Source organism: Saccostrea cucullata, unplaced genomic scaffold (genome assembly GCF_032062105.1).
Source record: "Saccostrea cucullata isolate Sc308-1 unplaced genomic scaffold, CSIRO_AGI_Scuc_v1 ctg1015, whole genome shotgun sequence".
Taxonomy (NCBI): Eukaryota; Metazoa; Mollusca; class Bivalvia; order Ostreida; family Ostreidae; genus Saccostrea; species Saccostrea cuccullata.
Window position 1 is genome coordinate 173938 of NW_026924329.1, and position 18651 is coordinate 192588.

Sequence of the window (18651 nt, forward strand, 5' to 3'; positions counted from 1 at the left end):
CTTAAACCGTAAATAAATATATTAAAGCTTTTGGGGGGAAAATTCACACCCACCTACCGATTCATTAATTTTACCCTGTGTCGGAAGAGGGCTAACAAACATTATTGAAAATGGTTATCGTTATTTGAAAACTGTAAGTAAATGTTTCTTTCCTGAAAAATCAAATATAAATTATTTTCGAGTGAAGAAGGCGCATCAAATACTTGATAAGTAATTGTATATTTTCAGCTAAAAAAAGAATTTGAAAAACAACAGTATTCATATCTGATCGTTTTTATGCGTTAAACAACTTAATTGTTTCACTGTTACTTACTCTATATCTTTTTTTCTGCAGTATTCTTCCAAAAACGAGTTTTGTTTTTTCAACAGAAAGTACAATAATCCATAGGAACACAGTCCATGCTCTCTAAAAGTAGGCAAGAAGAGAGACACTGGGTCTTCTTTGACTAAATCCTTTCCATAGTATTTCTCTGAAATTTGTCTGTTCCCTTTCAAGGTCTGAAAGCCTGCAATGAATATTGATAAAATGTGTTTGAATTATAGACATTTGTTTCGCTATATTCTTAGCTGATACTTTCAATAAACTTTTTTATGTTTATTATCAGTATAAATTTACTTATTTTTTGCTATTATTTCATTTTTTTTTTGAACATTATTATTAATCATTTTAGATTTTAAGAAAACGATGATCAGTTTCTTATTTATAATATCTTAAATATTATCTAAAATATTCTATGATAGATTTTTAAAAGAATTTTCTACATAATTATTATTAAAAGAACGTACGAAATTTTCCTAGCTGTCCTCTAATACAACGCCAAGCTTCAATAAAATCTGAAACCAACTGATCGATCTCCATCCACTTTGACTCCGTTTCTCCTATGACTTCTTCGTCTTCTTCGGAAACATCGTTTTCTAAATCATAAATTTGGTCTTAATGAACTTAGAGAGCCTCCCATGAGTATGCTTCGGATATGAGATATTTCAAATATTGCACTTAAGTGTAGATAAGGAATATGCATTACTTTTAATGTATAATTTATGTCTTATAAATTGATTGTAAATGAATATCAGACATAAAAAACATTTAAATGATGCATCAGTCTAAGCACTTAAACATTTTTATCATAACGATTCTTTAATCATAAGGCACTATAATCTCCAATTTGAATCGATACGCAAGACCATGTTCTACCTACGAACAATTTTAAAAATGTGGCAGGCTATTTACAAACGAGTTGATAAAACTAGGATATCTGCAGTACGAGTGGTAAATAAAGAATACATGTTTTTTAGTGGCTCCTTATCTTACATTTAAAATATTTAGCTTTGCTCAAAATTTATATAGTTTTCGTGAACATTTGAGCTCGATAACAGGTTATTCTTTTCTAATTTCATTTACAAGATAAGACCTTTTTGGATGGGACTTACATGAACGACAACAGAAAAACGTGTTAATAAGGTCCAAAACCAATGTCCGATTTAGCATCTGAGTAGTGGATCTGACTGCATTTATTAAAAAAAAATAATCAACAAACAAGTATATCTATGGAGACGAAAAGAAAAAAAAGTTGAACCTTATTGTCTGGGATCTTAAGTAATGAAGATCAAACACATATCTCTATTATATCTAAAGATGCATTTCACTTTGTTAAGTATTTGACCAGATTGATTTACATGTAGATACATAATTAAATAATAGTCATGTATTCGATCACACTGACTGATACAGATTTGCCCCTCTTCATCTCATGCAGATTTTGACTTCACACTATAATATATACATTATTTATCAATCATGCATACAAATTCAAATTTTGTATAAACACTCTTCATAAAAAGAATTACCCCTGTAAGAGTCAATCACAAATTGCATCGATAAATCAGACGCCTCACTTCTGTCTAGTTTCCTGGCAAATTTGTGTATCAGAACTTTCTGAAGCTTCAAGATGCTTGGTATCAGACGAATTACTCGAACATTGTGTTCCTGAAACAAATTAAGTCTTTAAAGTTAAAAAAAACATTTTAAGAACTGACTTTAAAACTTTCACATATCAATAGAAGGCCAAAGTGACAAGTTTTGTCTTTACATTATCAATTTAAAATAGACGTAAATGATATTAGACACTGTCGATCCAATGTCTTATGATTTTTATGATCTAATAATTGTGCGTGTATAATATCATTTCACATAACCTGGAATATTCACATCAGAATTGAAGTATTTATCAGAAGATGACAAATGTAATTCTTTAATCTATCTGTATAATACCAAATATAATATAAGAAGAATATTTTCGTAATTTTTATTATATGAATGGATGTCATGTGATATTCTTCCTTCTGTTATACTGACACAAAACAGCTTCCACTCTTTCTGATCTCGCATGACACACAGTTTTGCTGCATCAAATTTACGTAGAACAGGACGTTATAATATGAGAAACATGTTTTACCATTTAAGAAATAAGGTATCATTTTAAAACATCTATCGGGATATAAATACGGGTTGGTCATGAGATTAAATTCCAGGGCTTTATGATGAATTTTATCTCGTATCAGCCCGTATTTATAGCCTAATAGATGTTTTAAAATGATACCTTATAACTTATATTTACATCTGTGACTTATTCATACTTTAAATTTGCCTGATTGTGAAATGCATTATTTTTCAAACCCAACGGCATCTATGTAATCAACTGACTGCGCGTCGACCCTTTACGTCACTGAGAAATTACGTCAAAGGATTATCCATACGTATATCTATGACCTATTGACCCCGTACCTGTATTTATACAGTTATGGATACGCATTCCTTTTAGTAGTGTTATATAAAGGAAAGCATTTGCAAATGTAAATATTGTGAAATAATGACAGTCGAATAAATTCAGTTAGGACAGTTAAACTTATTGTGAACTTAAGTGTAGGTCGATACGTGGTTGTAAGGACTCAAGTGAAATTGAAATCAGTCACATAAATGATAGGGCCCTTGTAGACTCTGCCTCTAAAACCTTGACCTTGAGTTTGAATATGCGGTAAATGCACTTGTTACTGATGAAACTCATACTTCTTCCAAAATTGCTCGTAGTACAGCATGTTCATTTGCTGGGATTTGCATCATAAACGTTTTGGACAAATGGTCCATAGATATCTGTGATCTATGACCTTGAGTTTGAATATGCAGTAAATGCACTTGTTACTGATGAAACTCATACCTCTTCCAAAAATGCACGTAGTACAGCATGTTCATTTGCTGGGATTTGCATCATAAACGTTTTGGACAAATGGTCCATAGATATCTGTGATCTATATCTCCAAACAGCTGGATGATTTTGTAGTTCGTGTACCGAGATATCTTCATTGGCTGTTTCAGTTTCGTAAAGAAGACTAAGTAAAGGATCGGCTCCTGTAAATAATTGAAGAAGTTGTTTATTAATTGTCCTCTCTTAAATTTTTAAGCGAAACAAAGAAAATGTATCTATATGCTTTTCTAAAGTCATCTGATAAACCAACTTTTGCAGAATTACCTAATCGTTTGTCTTCTACAAGCTCTTTGCCCAGGGTCTTCAATTCTGACTCTAAATCCTTTAGATGAATGAAGAAGGAATTAGATATGTTTATAAAGTTTATATAATGAAATGAAAAAGAAACGCATAATAGCATAATAGCGAAAAATATTTAACTTTGTGACCGAAAATTATGTAAATTGGTCAGATGTGTATTTTGTTAATGTGCACTAAAATAGATGTACAAAATTACTCAAACATGAAATGTATGGTGTCACGCAGGGGAAGTGATAAAAAGCCAAATACACGTGCATGTTGATGCTGACAATTTTGTGATAACATTTTGTTGTGCCAAGAGATGCATTAGAGTTATAGACATCGTTTTCCGATATTTACAGTCAGTATAAATTTCTTGCAATCATGCTATGGATGACAGAAGTTACATAAAGTCTAGTAATTGAGTTGCATAGGTGAATAAAAAGGCAGCGACGTGTTGCTGTGCAGTTTGTTTTTAACTTTTCAACTTAAAAAAAAGTTTTTTCGGTTGTTAGAGAGTAATTTAAAAAGTTCCCAACCAACCATGAGGGTGACGTTGGCGCGTAACAACGTCACATCAAGAGGCTTTTCATCATGCTACCTCGGTTATTGTCAGGTCATTATCACTGAAACCGATATTTTTAATGCAGGCAATCCTACTCATATTTTCACCCTAATACTGACAGAAACTCTCTGCTCTAATTTGGTACGCAAGCTTGGCAACTTTACGTCTATTTTACTCTCACACGCGCACGTACGCGCCGTATGCGTATTGTTTTTAGCATGTTCACGCTGAAAAAATGTAGCCAGTATTTGTCGATACATCCTTACAAAAATTCACGTGTACCAAATCAGCTAGATTCTGTACATTCTATCATCCTAAATCGAAAATTCGTGGGATTCATTGGGCGGGGGATTTGTTAGCTTTGGAATAATACAGCCACTCTCAACCATTAAGACTATCGTCGGAAGGATTTAATGATAATCCTTGAGAAAGATAAATGCTCTGGTGAACTCAATGCACAAGAAAATCAAGGCTGTTACTAGTATGATGCGCAAGGGAGATGATGAGAATTTTTATTTTAATTTTGGGGGAATCGACATATCAATTTCAATAACTCAGGAATTATCAGTCAAAGTCACACAAGATCTCGGTTACTTGTTGTTTAAAGTTGAATTAAAATGTTTGATAACAATACTGGAAACATATTGGAAATAAAAGTTTTAATTTTATTCTAAAGATTATTATGCGTTTCATTTTCCTTTCAGTATACATATTGGTTTAATACAAGAAACAATAAATGTCAAAATAAGCGAATCGAGCAAACGATTTTGCATTTGTCACTCCTTAGGAAACACCCAATTTGTAACATGCCTTGTTGAAAGTGCAACACATACTGTGAAATTCATAATTTTCATGGGGGTTCAATTGTCGTTGTTCTCATGGTATGAAGAGACCCAAGAATTCATGACCACCAGGACATACTTCTGAACATTTCTTCAACTACGAAATCAAATCCCCATGAGGCAATACATTTTCCTCAAATCACGAAAATTTGACCCCTTGAAAATATGTGATTTTACAGTAACTTAAATCACGCCATTCAGTGGCCTATTGTCATATAAATAGATAAAATAACATGAGGCATTAATGTTATGTCACAAAAAAAGAAATGAGAACTTTTATATATTGTACGAAACTTCAAAATCGTATATTACCACATTTTGTTTGCCTACTTCAGTGAATATCAATCCTTGGTATTTAATAAAAATAAGAACCAATGACTCAAAAGTACATGTATATACTTGGAAGCAAGCCGTTTTCTTGAAGTGAATTGATCTCTTTTAAGGATGTGAAAAAGGAAGGTAATCTATGTATTTGCATATGTATTTTTTAGAAATGAGTTCCCCGCGTGGCGCAGTTGTAAGAGCGTCTGCCCTAGAGTCGCAAAGTAAGGAGTTGATCCTTTCGTCCCAGGTTCTAATCCCACTGTGGGACGTGAAGACCTGTCCTTCGTATGAGACCGTATAAACCAAGGTCCCGTGTCGCAGTAGGTACTGGCACGAAAAAGATCCCCCTTTCCTCAATGGCACTAAGTGTCGAGTATAAGACATTATTTGCAGCTCTTTACTGGCAAGTGGCGGCGTCTCAATATTAGTGAAAAATTCACGTTAATAATGTACAATCAATCAATCTTTTAAAAAATATTTGGAACAGAAATCTACATACACGAAGAATTACCATAATGATAGAAATTTCTTTGAAATGTTCTGTTCTTAGGATGTGGTTTAGATTGCTTATAATTTCAAATTAATCATAGATTGTTTTAATCCTGGTTTAAAACTAGTTCCTTTGTGAAATATGATATGTGAAATGCGTAAAACTTTGAAACTTACTTGTAATGAAACTTTCTGACGGTTTAATTAAATTTACCTTCAAAATAGGAGAGAAAAATTCATCAGCAAATTCTCCTTCCCAGCAACTTCTGTCCTTTTTGTTTTCCAGAGCACTTAAACAACTCTGTAAATGTTGGCTTTTGCCTTTTGAAATAAAAGGGTCATACTTTTATCAGGTGTAGTACATGCAATACATTTGAAAAGCAAAATTTTAAAAAATGAACGTAATTGCTTTTCAGCCATTTTTTTTAAAGAAAGATTTACGAATACGAATTGCATCTGTATACAAACTTTCATGCTTTTCTGTAAAACTTGTACATATTCTGTGCAACAGAAGGTACACATCATCTTCGCTACTTCCAGTAGCTTTCTGTATTATCGTCAAGTCTTTTTTGATGTGGTCCATTATAAAGGGAAGAACGGCAGTTACTTCTATCCTTGGTTTAATGATAGCATTAACAGCCTGAAAATTTATAATATTTTTTTGCTTTAATTTTACAGTGCTGCTGTGCGTATGAACTTTTCCTATAAATTTCAAAGAAAAATTCAGTTTATAAATGTTGGTTTGAGTTAAAGGCAATTTCAAGAATAAAAACAAAATTACTTTTCCGACATATTATTATGCTTTTACCTCTTAATCTGATTCAGAAGAATTTTAAAGAATTGTAAGGAAACATGTTGACATTTCGTTTATTGGGGTCCAAAGAGAAATTTGGTATGAAAATGTGCATATTCACGGTCTATTTTTATTTAGGGGTGTCCTATTTTGTCTTCCTTGATCGATTTTCACAAGATAGAAAGCCAACCATGCTATATTTTTTAACCATTTTGTTTTGTTTAGAATAAGTTTTATGTTTGAATAGCATGTAACATGGTACCCTTAAAACGTTACAAAATGTGTATATATGGTCCATGGATAATTTTTTTTTTCAAATAATCAAAATTATTTACTTAAGAAACGTATAATGTTTTGAAGGTTTACATATTTATGAGAAGTAAAGAATTATTAATTCTATCGGAAAGTTTTATGAAATCTGTTTTAATGATATGTGTCATGCTGTCTCGTCAATACGGTTTTAAATCGCTTTTACCCTATGTATACTCTCTGAATGTCTATACACCTGATAATTCAATATACAAGAAAAATATGCTTTCAATTTGTGATACTATTGGAAACTTAATTCCTGTGGTTTTTAAAAATATAAAATGTGTTGATTTTCATGTGTATTGCACCTTGTAATCTTAAGGTTTATTTCTCGGACATCTGTTTTGTAAATCTTTCATATGTATACAAAATATTTAAAATCGTACATGTAATAACATTTTGATTTCTAAACCTGTTTCTAATTGTCTTTGTAAAAGATGCACATGTATTATTCGGTTTTTTTTTTATTGATAATTTTTAAAAGTTCTTTCCAAAAGGATTATATACAAATAGATTCACCATCATCGAATATCTTATACACTGAATTTACGACGGATTTGTTAGTGATTACCGATCATGACCATGAGCACACGGCGGGTGTGACCGGTCGGCAGGGGATGTGCCCTCCTTCCTGGCACCAGGTCCCATCGCTAATGGTTTGGAAGTCCGTGTTAGCTCTGCTCCTTTTTTGTATTATGAATTTTTGATCTTGAATACTGATTTTGATCTCCATATGTTTTATTATACAAATAACTGATGAGGTGCCTCAATAATTCAATTGCAAGAAAAAATTATGTTTTATTTAGGTACGTATCGTCTGGCCTTTACTGGTAAAATTTTTAGAAAACATAATTCTTGCTGGAAACTTTCTAAGTAAATGGTATATTATATAATTAAAACAATCAATAATCTTGCAATTATCAGTTTAGAAATATTTTGGATACAACTTAAATATGAAAATACTTTTCCATGAAGGATATGGAGATAACGAACAGTATTCAATCTCAACGTCCATTAAACAATATACAAAATAAGAGCAGAGCAACACGGACCTCCGAAACATCAGAGGTGGGATCAGGTGCCATGGAGGAGTGAGCATCCCCTGCCGACCGGTCACACCCGCCGTGTGCTCGTTGCCATGATCAGGAAATAACGGAAAAAATCCGTCGTCAATTTAGTGTATAAATAATGGACTAACAATTGGTATGAAAAACGTCAGTCAGCATTTGACTCAATGATAAATTGTATTTGCTGACAAGGTCATTGTATCGACCATAGAATTTACGAAATGATGACTTTAAACGAGACTGTTGATATTCTTGTTTCATCAACTTGCTTGTCAATAATATACCTCGTTTAGGAAATTGTTCATACGTAGAGCACGCTCTTGCGTATCGAATCAACTGAGATATATATACTCCGTATGCAGGTGATGAAGGTATATTGCTGCATAAGTAAGGGAAGTTGACGATAGAAAAGTTAAAGTCATCACGTTTATCACATAGCTTGGTTGTTAGATTACCATTAGTGTCTTTTTCAAGTAAAATATCCAAGTATGAAGCAGAAGTGTCGGATTCTGGGGTATCTTTTATCTCAAGTTCACCAGGATATATCGTATCGACGTAGGAATGGAAATTATCATTATTAATTGACAATACGTCGTCGATATATCTAAATGTCGAGTTGAAGGCCACAGCAAGTGTTTTCTTCTTTTTCACGCATAAGATTTTGCATAAATTCTGCTTCATATGAATATAAAAATAAGCTAATAACGGAGCGCAATTTGTACCCATGGGAATTCCAATAGATTGTTGGAATACCTGGTCTCCAAAAACCACATAGATATTGTCAATCAGAAACTCAAGCATCTTCTTGATGTCCATATTTTTTTTACCTCTGGAGTATGACTTGATGCTATGTAGAGAGATGAATGCAAAATAAATCGAAGAATAGAACAGTTCACAGACGATAGCTCACGCTGAGCTGTAGGTACATCTTCTCTTGATTCAGCTCGTCCAAAAATATGTCCCATATATTGTTCGTCAAATCTGAAAATTGATTTGGTAAATTATCGAGAGGAAAAGCTTGAATGATGAATGAATGATTATAACCTTATTGTTGCTTGTACGTTGATAGCGAATTTTTAGCTCTACTGGTCAGAGACCAGAAGAACTTTTGCGATAATAATGCGTCCGTCGTCCGTCCGTCTGTCTGTCTGCCTGTCCGTCTGTAAACAATTTTTTTCAAAATTCTCCTCCTCCTACAATTCTGGTCTGATTACAATATAACTTGGCACACAAGTAGACAACACTAAGATATATAATTCTGTGTATCGGGTTTTGATTTCGATGAACGATGTTGCTGTGGTCACTAAAAAATAGAAATTTCTGTGAAATTCTTTCAAATTGTTACTCTTCCTACAGTTTTGGTTTTATTTCAATATAACTTGGCACACAAATAGACTACACTAAGATATATAATTCTATTTATCGGGTTTTGATTTCGATGAACGATCTTGCCATGGTTACTAAAAACAGAAATGTTTGTGAAATTCCTTTAAAACGCTACTTCTTCAGTTTTGGTCTGATGGCAATGGCTTCTTTTCACATCTTTTGTTATAAGTACAAACCAGTAGAGCTAAAGTCTCGACAGAGAGTTCTGGTTTAAATTGCGTCTCCATATGAGTAAAATTTCTTTAAAATACATTTAAAATGCTACTCCTCTTAGAGTTTTAGTTTAAAATCAATATAACTTGGCACACAAACACAAAGATACATAATTCTGTATACCGTTGTTTGATTTCAATGAATGGTGTTGCCATGGTTACTGTACCAAAAATAGTAATTTCTGTGAAATACTTTCAAAAAGCTACCACAAATACAGTTTTAGTCTGAATATTATACAATTCATCATGCAAAAAGACTACATTGAGATACATAATTATCAGTGCAACGATTAATCGAAGAGTAATATATTAAAAGTTTGTTTTTGAAAAAAAATAGGCCAAATTAGATGTATTTGGATTGCAAAGAAATCCATTTAAGCTTTGCAGTTCGCACGAATCAAATAACAAATACATGTGCGATATTTGCTTGATAAAAGGCATCTTTTAACAAATTTAACCTTTTGAATAGAATTTTTATTATTTTTTAAAATAAATATACTTACTCTTGTACATCAATTTTTACATTGCCTTCTTCCAATTCGTTGTAGGCTTTCCCTCCAATCTTTGCACCACATTCGGGACAAGTTGTCTGACCAAAAACTGGATTTCCACACTAGGAAGAAAAACAGGTTATGTAACATATCGCTGATATATATATATATATATATATATATATATATATATATATATATATATATATATATATATATATATATATATATATATATATATATATATTTATTTATTTATTTATATAAAGCACTGTCCCTTCCTCAGGACAAAGAAAAAAGTTAAAAAGTCATAAAAACAAAGGAAAAAGAGAAACAAAAACAACTAGCACTGCTACTAAACACTATATATTTACATACTTAGTTACATTTTGAATTGGAAATTTTTAAGAACACTATTAAAGAAAGAAATCTGTCTCCTACCAGTACCAGAACAATACGGAAGCCAAATAGTGCAAACCAAAAATAACTAAAGAAAAACGAAATAAATAAAATACAGAAAACCTAAATTATTAAATTAAAAAAATGAAATTATTATAAAAAGAAAAACGAAATTATCAAATAAAGAAATACGAAAGTATTAAATAAAGAAAAGCGAAATCAATAAATAAAGAGAAACAAAATCAATATATAAAGAAAAACGAAATTATTAAATAAAGAAAAAAGAAATTTATATATATATAAAAAACGAAATTATTAGATAAAGGAAAACGAATTTATGAAATAAATCATTTCGTTTTTCTTCATTTAAGAATTTCGTTTTTCTTTACATATTAATTTCGTTTTTCAAGTAGAAAACTGAAACTAAAATACGGAATTTACAGATGTGCAGGGTAAGGGCCTGAATCCATAAATCATTAGCGCACTTGTCTGATAAACCTGATTTTGTTTCGACAATAAACGAGTGTGGTGTTTGCCTTTACACTCACCTCCTCCCATATCAAATACATAACTATTATAATACATGAATGGGGGAGAATTTAACCCATGGTATCTAATAGTAGTATGCTTAGATTTATGTTTTCATCTTAAATTAACATGATTAATGTGAACTTCGACCAGTCTGATAATTTGGACAGTAACTCGGTGAGATATTGACGTTAACAAATGGTTAACATTATTTAGCTTTCTTAAAGGCCGGATCTGACCTAGATAAATATCCACACGGACAGCAATTAAGCATATTAGGGAGCTGGCCACACCTCCCATCTGATAAGACTGCAGAGTTATGCTATTAATAGATAGCAGCTTGCTACTTACACGTGCTTAAAATAAGACAACAAAGATTGTGCAAATATACATAGATATTTTAATTATTTCTACGTTTAGAAAAGACATGTTTTATGTAACGCCACCAAATGTTTTTCCTGAACTGAAATTTTTGTTTTTTATAGTTCTTTTTCCCAAGTTGCTTACGTGGGGTTTTAGGATTACGTGTGTAAGTGATAGAAGTAATGTCTCTACCCACATTTTCATTCCAGTGACACGTACCAAGGAATGCTCGCACTTTATACTGTTCACTTCCAAAAGCAATCCTTTTATCCTCATATATATTTAAAGTGTTATTAAAACTCTCAACAAAATAAGTATCACGTCCTAATCGAAAATCATCCGGATTTTTATAGATCACTGAATTGATTATAACACCTTTTAATAGTTTTTCTGCAACAGGGTTTTGAATCACCACTCGGGAAGATTCGTAGTTTGGATCCACTTTACATCTTGAGGAAGAATGACATCTTTCATGGTTGTTTTTATAGTGATCTATGATATTGTCTAACATCTCTCTGAGCGTACCCGAGTCTCCACCACAGTGTTTGATGGCCCAGTAGAAATGTGTAGAAACGGCATCCGGTTTGTCGTAAAGTTCCTCGGACCACGTTTTACCTTCTCTGTACCGTGGTCTTCTTGAAATGGTGGACATGGCCTTCTTAATATTTTTTATGCCATGCCAAATGTCGTTTTGGTTGCAGGTAAATCCATTTTCACGTTCCCTGACTAGTTTGTTAATTGACATATTTCTGTCATGCGTGTGGACGTTGACAGAAACTTGTTTGCTGTCAAGATCCTCGTAAATTTTTTCAGTTCCAATTTTTTCATGTCTCTGGGTAACTGGATCATCAGTGGTCGCAACATGCACACAGTTGAGAACTTTATGCGTTTTTTCTCCTATTGCTACCACACTGGTGTCCTGGGCATTTTTCCGCCACCCATGCCTTGCGTCAGTTATGATGTCAATGCCGTCTAAATTGTCATATAGTCCCACTTCCTCTAGTAAAGCGGTGTGAATAGAGTCTTCGTACTCTTGCTGGACAAATGTCTTGTACATTTTAAAAAACGAATTCCGTTTTTCTACAGAAAGAACACCGATTCCTGCTTCTCTGCAAAATCTAGAATAACAGGATGGCAGCATTCCACTACACAAGAAAGCATGATTAATTCTTTCATTGATAAGATACTTTCCGTTCGGAAGGTATGGTGAAGATGCCCAAATATACCTGTGTTTAGGACGATCGGTTCTCGAACAACACAGTTTCAAAGAAGTGACATGTCCCCGTTTTGTTGCCTTTTTTACCTCCAATTTTCCTCCACAATGTTTCCCATGTACAGCAGCTACATCCATGAGTTTTTTCACAGAAGGCAGCGATGTCACAAAGAAGTCCTGGTTCACCTGACTTTTCTTAACATTAATATAAGTTCCAGGTGTTTTGGGATGATCGTCGTTGGCTACTGACTTCTTCCAGGTAGACAGCAAATTTTCAATGATGTCGGCATTGTTGACAGGTCTACCCAGTTGTTTGACTAACATTTCCCTGACTTCCTAAAGACTTTGCATAATATTAATTTTCTTGTCTTCATTAGCTGGTATTTCTAACTTAAAAGTTGGAGGACGCTTTCGTTTGTTTTCAGCCATGATATAAATAGTTTCCCAGTATTAATAAAGCTTAGTTAATGACGATTATTCTTTGAATTACTCCTGCTTGTATCTTATATAATATATAATATACATTATCTATACTAAAGGGGGTCATATTTCAGTGGACTGTACCATTTTTTAACAAGTTGTTATCTAATAAAGAAAACATTGACAACTTTGTGAATAATAATTAACGCTTTTAAAATTTATTAGCACTTTACTAATTAAAAAGAAGATTTTATAAATTTTGTGGGAATAGTTTTATTTACATTAATGACAGAATAATAACAACGTGGTTGCCCCCACTACCCCTGTTTAGGTTTCAGATGGAATTGACCAACTTCCACAGACACATGGAGGGACCTCCCGCCAAATGTCAATAAATCAGCCTAGCTGTGATACAGAGCAGGATAAGAAGGCTCAGTGGGGAACATCCATAAAACATGTGCATGAGAGAAATACAAGCAGTATCCCAAATATATACATATGTATAATTTATTGAATTCATCATCTACTTTTATAATATCCAGTTTTATCAATAAATAAGAAATTATAGTTAATTATAGTAAATTAAATGAAATCCTGAGTCCCCTAATAGACCTCTCCCCTGCAAAACTTCCCTCCAAAACAAAACGCGGTCTCAATTTAGCAAAATGGAGGAACAAGAAGAGAAAAGTGTTATTTTATTGAGAGTAAATTCAGAACAAAGGGAAGCCATTATACAATTCTTTAATTTTAATAACTGGGATTTAGATGAGATGAATGGAGAAACTGATAACAATGAGGAGGAGGGCGTGAACTTTGAAAGGACATACAACATCCCGCAAAATGAAGACTGTGAAGAATGTCAAAATTGTTTATGTAAACCATGCATAACTGATGAACGAAATATACAAATGTGGTGGGCATCGGAACCTGTGCCACCAAACACACGGAACAGTTCCCTTAGAAAAGAAAGGTACAAATTCTTTTGGACTATGCTTTTCCATAGAGGTGTGTTTTTGGATGAGAGATATATAGCTAGGAAAAGAACTGCTTTACTCAACGATCCAAGATTACGAAACACTGTGTGCCATCGTCGAGATATTTTACCAGAATGTGTATTAGAACTTGTAAGGTATTGGTTTCCTAATCCAAAAAATAAGCCATACATGGGGCATCGTTGGAACTAAAAGAAAAAAAATGTCCAAGATCTCTTTTTAAATAGTGTGACTTAATAATTGTGATATTTTCTTTTATTTTGTTTTCCATTTTTTATTTGATTGTTTACTGGGTCTAACCTTCTGGCAGCCACAGACACGTGTTCACGCTGATAATCCTTGTTATCTCGCCGATGTGATGCTTCACTAAGTGACTGAAACAGCATGACTGACCCAAAGTGATAATTGTTTACACTATCTATGATCTAATCACGGGCTTTGATTCTAATTTATTACTCGAGGAAAGGATAATAAAAAGTATTGAGGATTATTTTCGGAGTATCTTTGTCTTTCTTTTGAGGTAAGAATATGGCGGCCATTTTAGCATGCGTCAATAGCGACGAGCATTTCCGGTGTAAATGTAAACATTCAGCAGCTGTCCATCAAACTCCAAAGAAATTTGAAATTTCGATCGCCTCAGAATTTTAAATGAATATTATAGACTGTATTAATTTTTTTACACTGTATTTTAATCATCCAAACACATCTGATAACTTAGTTAGATGACTCAACAACTTTCGGAAGGTGTATATTGACGGTATAGATATAATTTCAAAAAAATCTCCTGCGAAGTGAAGAGTGGCAAGAAAGTTGAAATTTCCTCCATTTTTCTCATTGGCTGCTATTTATACCCCAGACCCGCACTTTAAAACCTATGTTCGAAAGGTCTAATGATCAGCATATAATGAAACTGGACAGGAAACATAAATGAGATTATCCAAATAAATTGCTCAAATATTTAAGATAAACATGAATGTAAAGATTCCGTTGTTTATAACAGTGTAACATTAAGGAACTTCCAATGGCTCATTATTCAATTATCGCACAATAAATGCTTTAGGAAATGCTGTAAAATAATAAGTTACCGCTCGGACTTCAAGGGTTTGTTTGATATTATAAAAAAATGTTTAAAGAGAAGAAGTGCAAAAATTAAAACAAGTCAAAGTGGTTATAATACGTTAATTTTAATTACTGTTTTCTATATTAGAAATAAAGCAAAACCCTTCTGATTCTTGGTCTTTTTATCAAAGCATAATGAGAAGTGATGTACTGGCTACTAGTACTTGTTTTCACTTATTATAAACTCTCAAACTGTCAAACTCTCAATCTGTACTATTTATAAGTCAGTGATACTAACTACTATATAGTACTTGTTCTCACATAACTCTCAATCTGTGTATTTAAATGTACAAGTCGGTGATATTTGTGAACAAATGATGCACACACTTGCACAAAACAAATCCCACAAAGTAATCAAATCATTTTTCTCTTTATAGTTTCAACAACCTATGATTTATGGGTACACAGATAGGATGCTAGGTTAAGTTCGAGGGAATTCAGTAATACGATTTGCAAGGTCATGACCTTCTAGCGGTTTATGAGCTCTATTGGAATGTCATTAATTTTATACAAGCAGGATTCGACACAGCAACAATTTCCCATAAACAAAATTGAAAAGTTTATGAATCCTTTACAGAAATGCATCCGTAAATAACACTTGTTTATTGTCAAAACAAAATCAGATCTATCAGACGCGTGCGCTAATGATTTATGGGTTCAGGCCCTTACCATGCACATCTATAAATTCCGTATTTTAGTTTCAGTTTTCTACTTGAAAAACGAAATTAATATATAAAGAAAAACGAACTTAATACTGTTTATAAAGAAAAAAGAAATGATTTATTTAATAATTTCGTTATTCTTTATTTAATGATTTCGTTTTTCTTTATTTAATGATTTCGTTTTTCTTTATATATTAATTTCGTTTTTTTTATTTAAAATTTTTGTTTTTCTATATTTAATAACTTCGTTTTTTCTTTATTTATTTTTTGTCTGCATTATCAGGCTCATATAGAACAGCACGTTAGACCGCTTGGCTATCTAACTTTCGATGCCGATGGAATTCTCACAGCGCTTCCCTGCACTACACGGTCATTGAGAATAGAAGTGAGATACAGTTATTTGGACACTAGTTTTATTGGAGGATCTTTACCAATTTATATAAATGAACACACCCTTGACATCTCTCACTTTCTTTCGAAATCAAAAATAAATAAATGAAGATTCACAAGCATTTAAAAAAAAATGGAAATTGCATTCTCAATTTTTTTTCTTTATTCAAAGCAGCGTCGTGGGAAATAAAGTTTAAAATATCTTCATAAGGACAAATGATTATATGGCTTAGTAGTAAAGGTAATATACATCCAAGTACAAAAACAATACTGAAGAAAACATTGAATTTGTTTTGTGCTTTAGTATTTGCTTCTTGAAGTGTTAAGAATAGTGTCAAAAACTTTATGCTAATGGAGTATTTTCTCATAATCATCTGTTTTTTTCTTTTTCTGTGTTTCTAGCTTATAGATAAAAACATACACATATTTATAATCACACGCCCTCTCTCTGCTTTACACACACACACACACACACACACACAAACCCATTCTCCCTCACACCCTCTCATACACACCCTTACACCTCCCTAAAACACATACACGCACCCTCTCTCTCCCGCACACACACACACACCCTCTCTCAGACACACTCACACCTTCACACACACATACGCCCTCCCTCACACAAAAATGTTGCATAAATGTTAATGTGTATAAGAAAATATCTAATTAGTTTATTTAACTTTTTCAGAATAACATTTAAACTCCTGTATCTAGTCATCATAATGCATTATTTAAACTCGGAAGTTTAATACATTAAATTTAGTCATCATATAATTATTTGTTTTCCGGTTGGCAGGGGATGCTCACACCTCCATGGTACCTGATCCCACCTCTGATGTTTTGGGTGTCCATGTTTGCTCTGCTCTTATTTTGTATTGTTCGATGTTCTTTTGAGCTTGAATACTGTTTGTTATCTCCATATATTTCATGTATAAAATCGTTATAGAACAACATATGAAGAACTCTATTTCTCTGTCTGTATTGGCTATAAAATAAGTATGAGTGAGTTTTATGTGAGGCATGTTAATAAATTTCGGGTTATCATAGATACTTACATTTCCAACAAGATAAACATGTCCATTTGGGCATTCTGAAATATTTGATAAAAACGTTGAAAACTGTTCTTAGATTAAAAATAAATTCTTTCAATGATGCTTTTTCACTAATCATTATTATAGTTCTGTTAAAGATTACTTTCAAGAAAATATTTTGTCATTAAAACATGTTCTAAGCAATCACTTTCAGTTAAAAATGAAAATAAAAATAGGATTCTTATTACAATCGTGTAGGGGTGGATACATGTACGTCCTGATTTTTGCTGATCTTAAAATAATTTAATTTTGATTGAATAAAAATTTGATTTTATATTGTATTTTACATAAGCAAGGCATATACTGCCTGACCGATATATTTGCCTGTGTCACAATGACTTGAGTCACAAAACGTTACATTTACAAGTACAATTTGAAGGCATTTTAGAGAGTAAAAATGTCTTGTTTTCTTTACTTAATTATTGAAAAATTAGATTAAAAGGAATGAATTTGAATAGCTACCCGATTTAAACTGGTATTACCTGTGCAGGAGCAGTTTATGTTTTTTTTAATGCCGCTTCAATAAAATTTTCCAATCTTTTTAGAGAGGAAGAAGATAAATTTCATTTATTTCTAAAGTTGATTTCAATGAAAAATGAAGAAAAGCATTTAAATTCTTTAAAAAAATTTTACCATCTTGGAGAAAGAAAAATGTTGCATAAATTTTCTCAGGAAGTTGTAGTTTTTATTTTCAATTGGCCTATTATTTAAAATATTTCACAATGACTTCATGTTTGAGGTTACATTTAAAATATATTCAAATTCTATTTAAAATTTTTGATTCAATTTAAATAATTTTTAATAAACAAGGTTTATAACGCGTTAACGTCCCTTATTTATCCAGGTTTTACAGTATAACTTCGGTAGCTATGAAATTAATTCCTTAATTAATTCTATAGCTTAAGGGTTTTATTTTTTACATGAATTCAAATTGATATTTATGAAATGCTTTATTTTCACATAATATATATATATATATATATATATATATATATATATATATATATATATATATATATATATATATATATATATATATATATATATATATATATTGTAATTGCTTCCTAAATTTACTAAAAATTGGAAAGTTCCCATAATCTGTTTTATTCGCAAGAGCTGCACGAATTTCATCCAAATCCACTGCATCCATGGTGGGAAGGAAACATTTCTTAAAAGAAAATAAAATATATATATATATCGTGATTGCAGTATAAATCATAATTATTATCAAAGTTTAATTATCAGACGTTTCACTCATGAAAATCAGAAATAAAGTTTTGTATTTGAACCGTATCTTTTATATATTTGAACACTTTGAAATTCTAACTTTGCATTTCTTATTTTATCCCTAATAGCAACAGATATAATGAAATCGAATTCATAACAAATATAAAGCAGTATATTTAGACATAATAATTCACATAATTTATGGATTAGAAACCTAAAAA

At 32.0% G+C, this 18651-nt stretch overlaps 1 protein-coding gene across 1 annotated transcript in view; it reads right to left on the reverse strand.

The window, feature by feature from the left end:
* Window positions 1-18651, reverse strand: part of LOC134266221 (E3 ubiquitin-protein ligase rnf213-alpha-like) — a 57678-nt gene that overhangs the window by 14198 nt on the left and 24829 nt on the right. The window contains exons 10-20 of the mRNA XM_062748452.1: window positions 18278-18371; window positions 17165-17199; window positions 10033-10142; window positions 8759-8912; window positions 6231-6402; window positions 5977-6083; window positions 3528-3585; window positions 3216-3406; window positions 1849-1987; window positions 787-915; window positions 314-506 (exon numbers count right to left, since the gene is read on the reverse strand). Coding sequence (XP_062604436.1) covers window positions 314-506; window positions 787-915; window positions 1849-1987; window positions 3216-3406; window positions 3528-3585; window positions 5977-6083; window positions 6231-6402; window positions 8759-8912; window positions 10033-10142; window positions 17165-17199; window positions 18278-18371 — 1382 coding nt within the window. The remainder of the gene's footprint in view (window positions 1-313; window positions 507-786; window positions 916-1848; window positions 1988-3215; window positions 3407-3527; window positions 3586-5976; window positions 6084-6230; window positions 6403-8758; window positions 8913-10032; window positions 10143-17164; window positions 17200-18277; window positions 18372-18651) is intronic.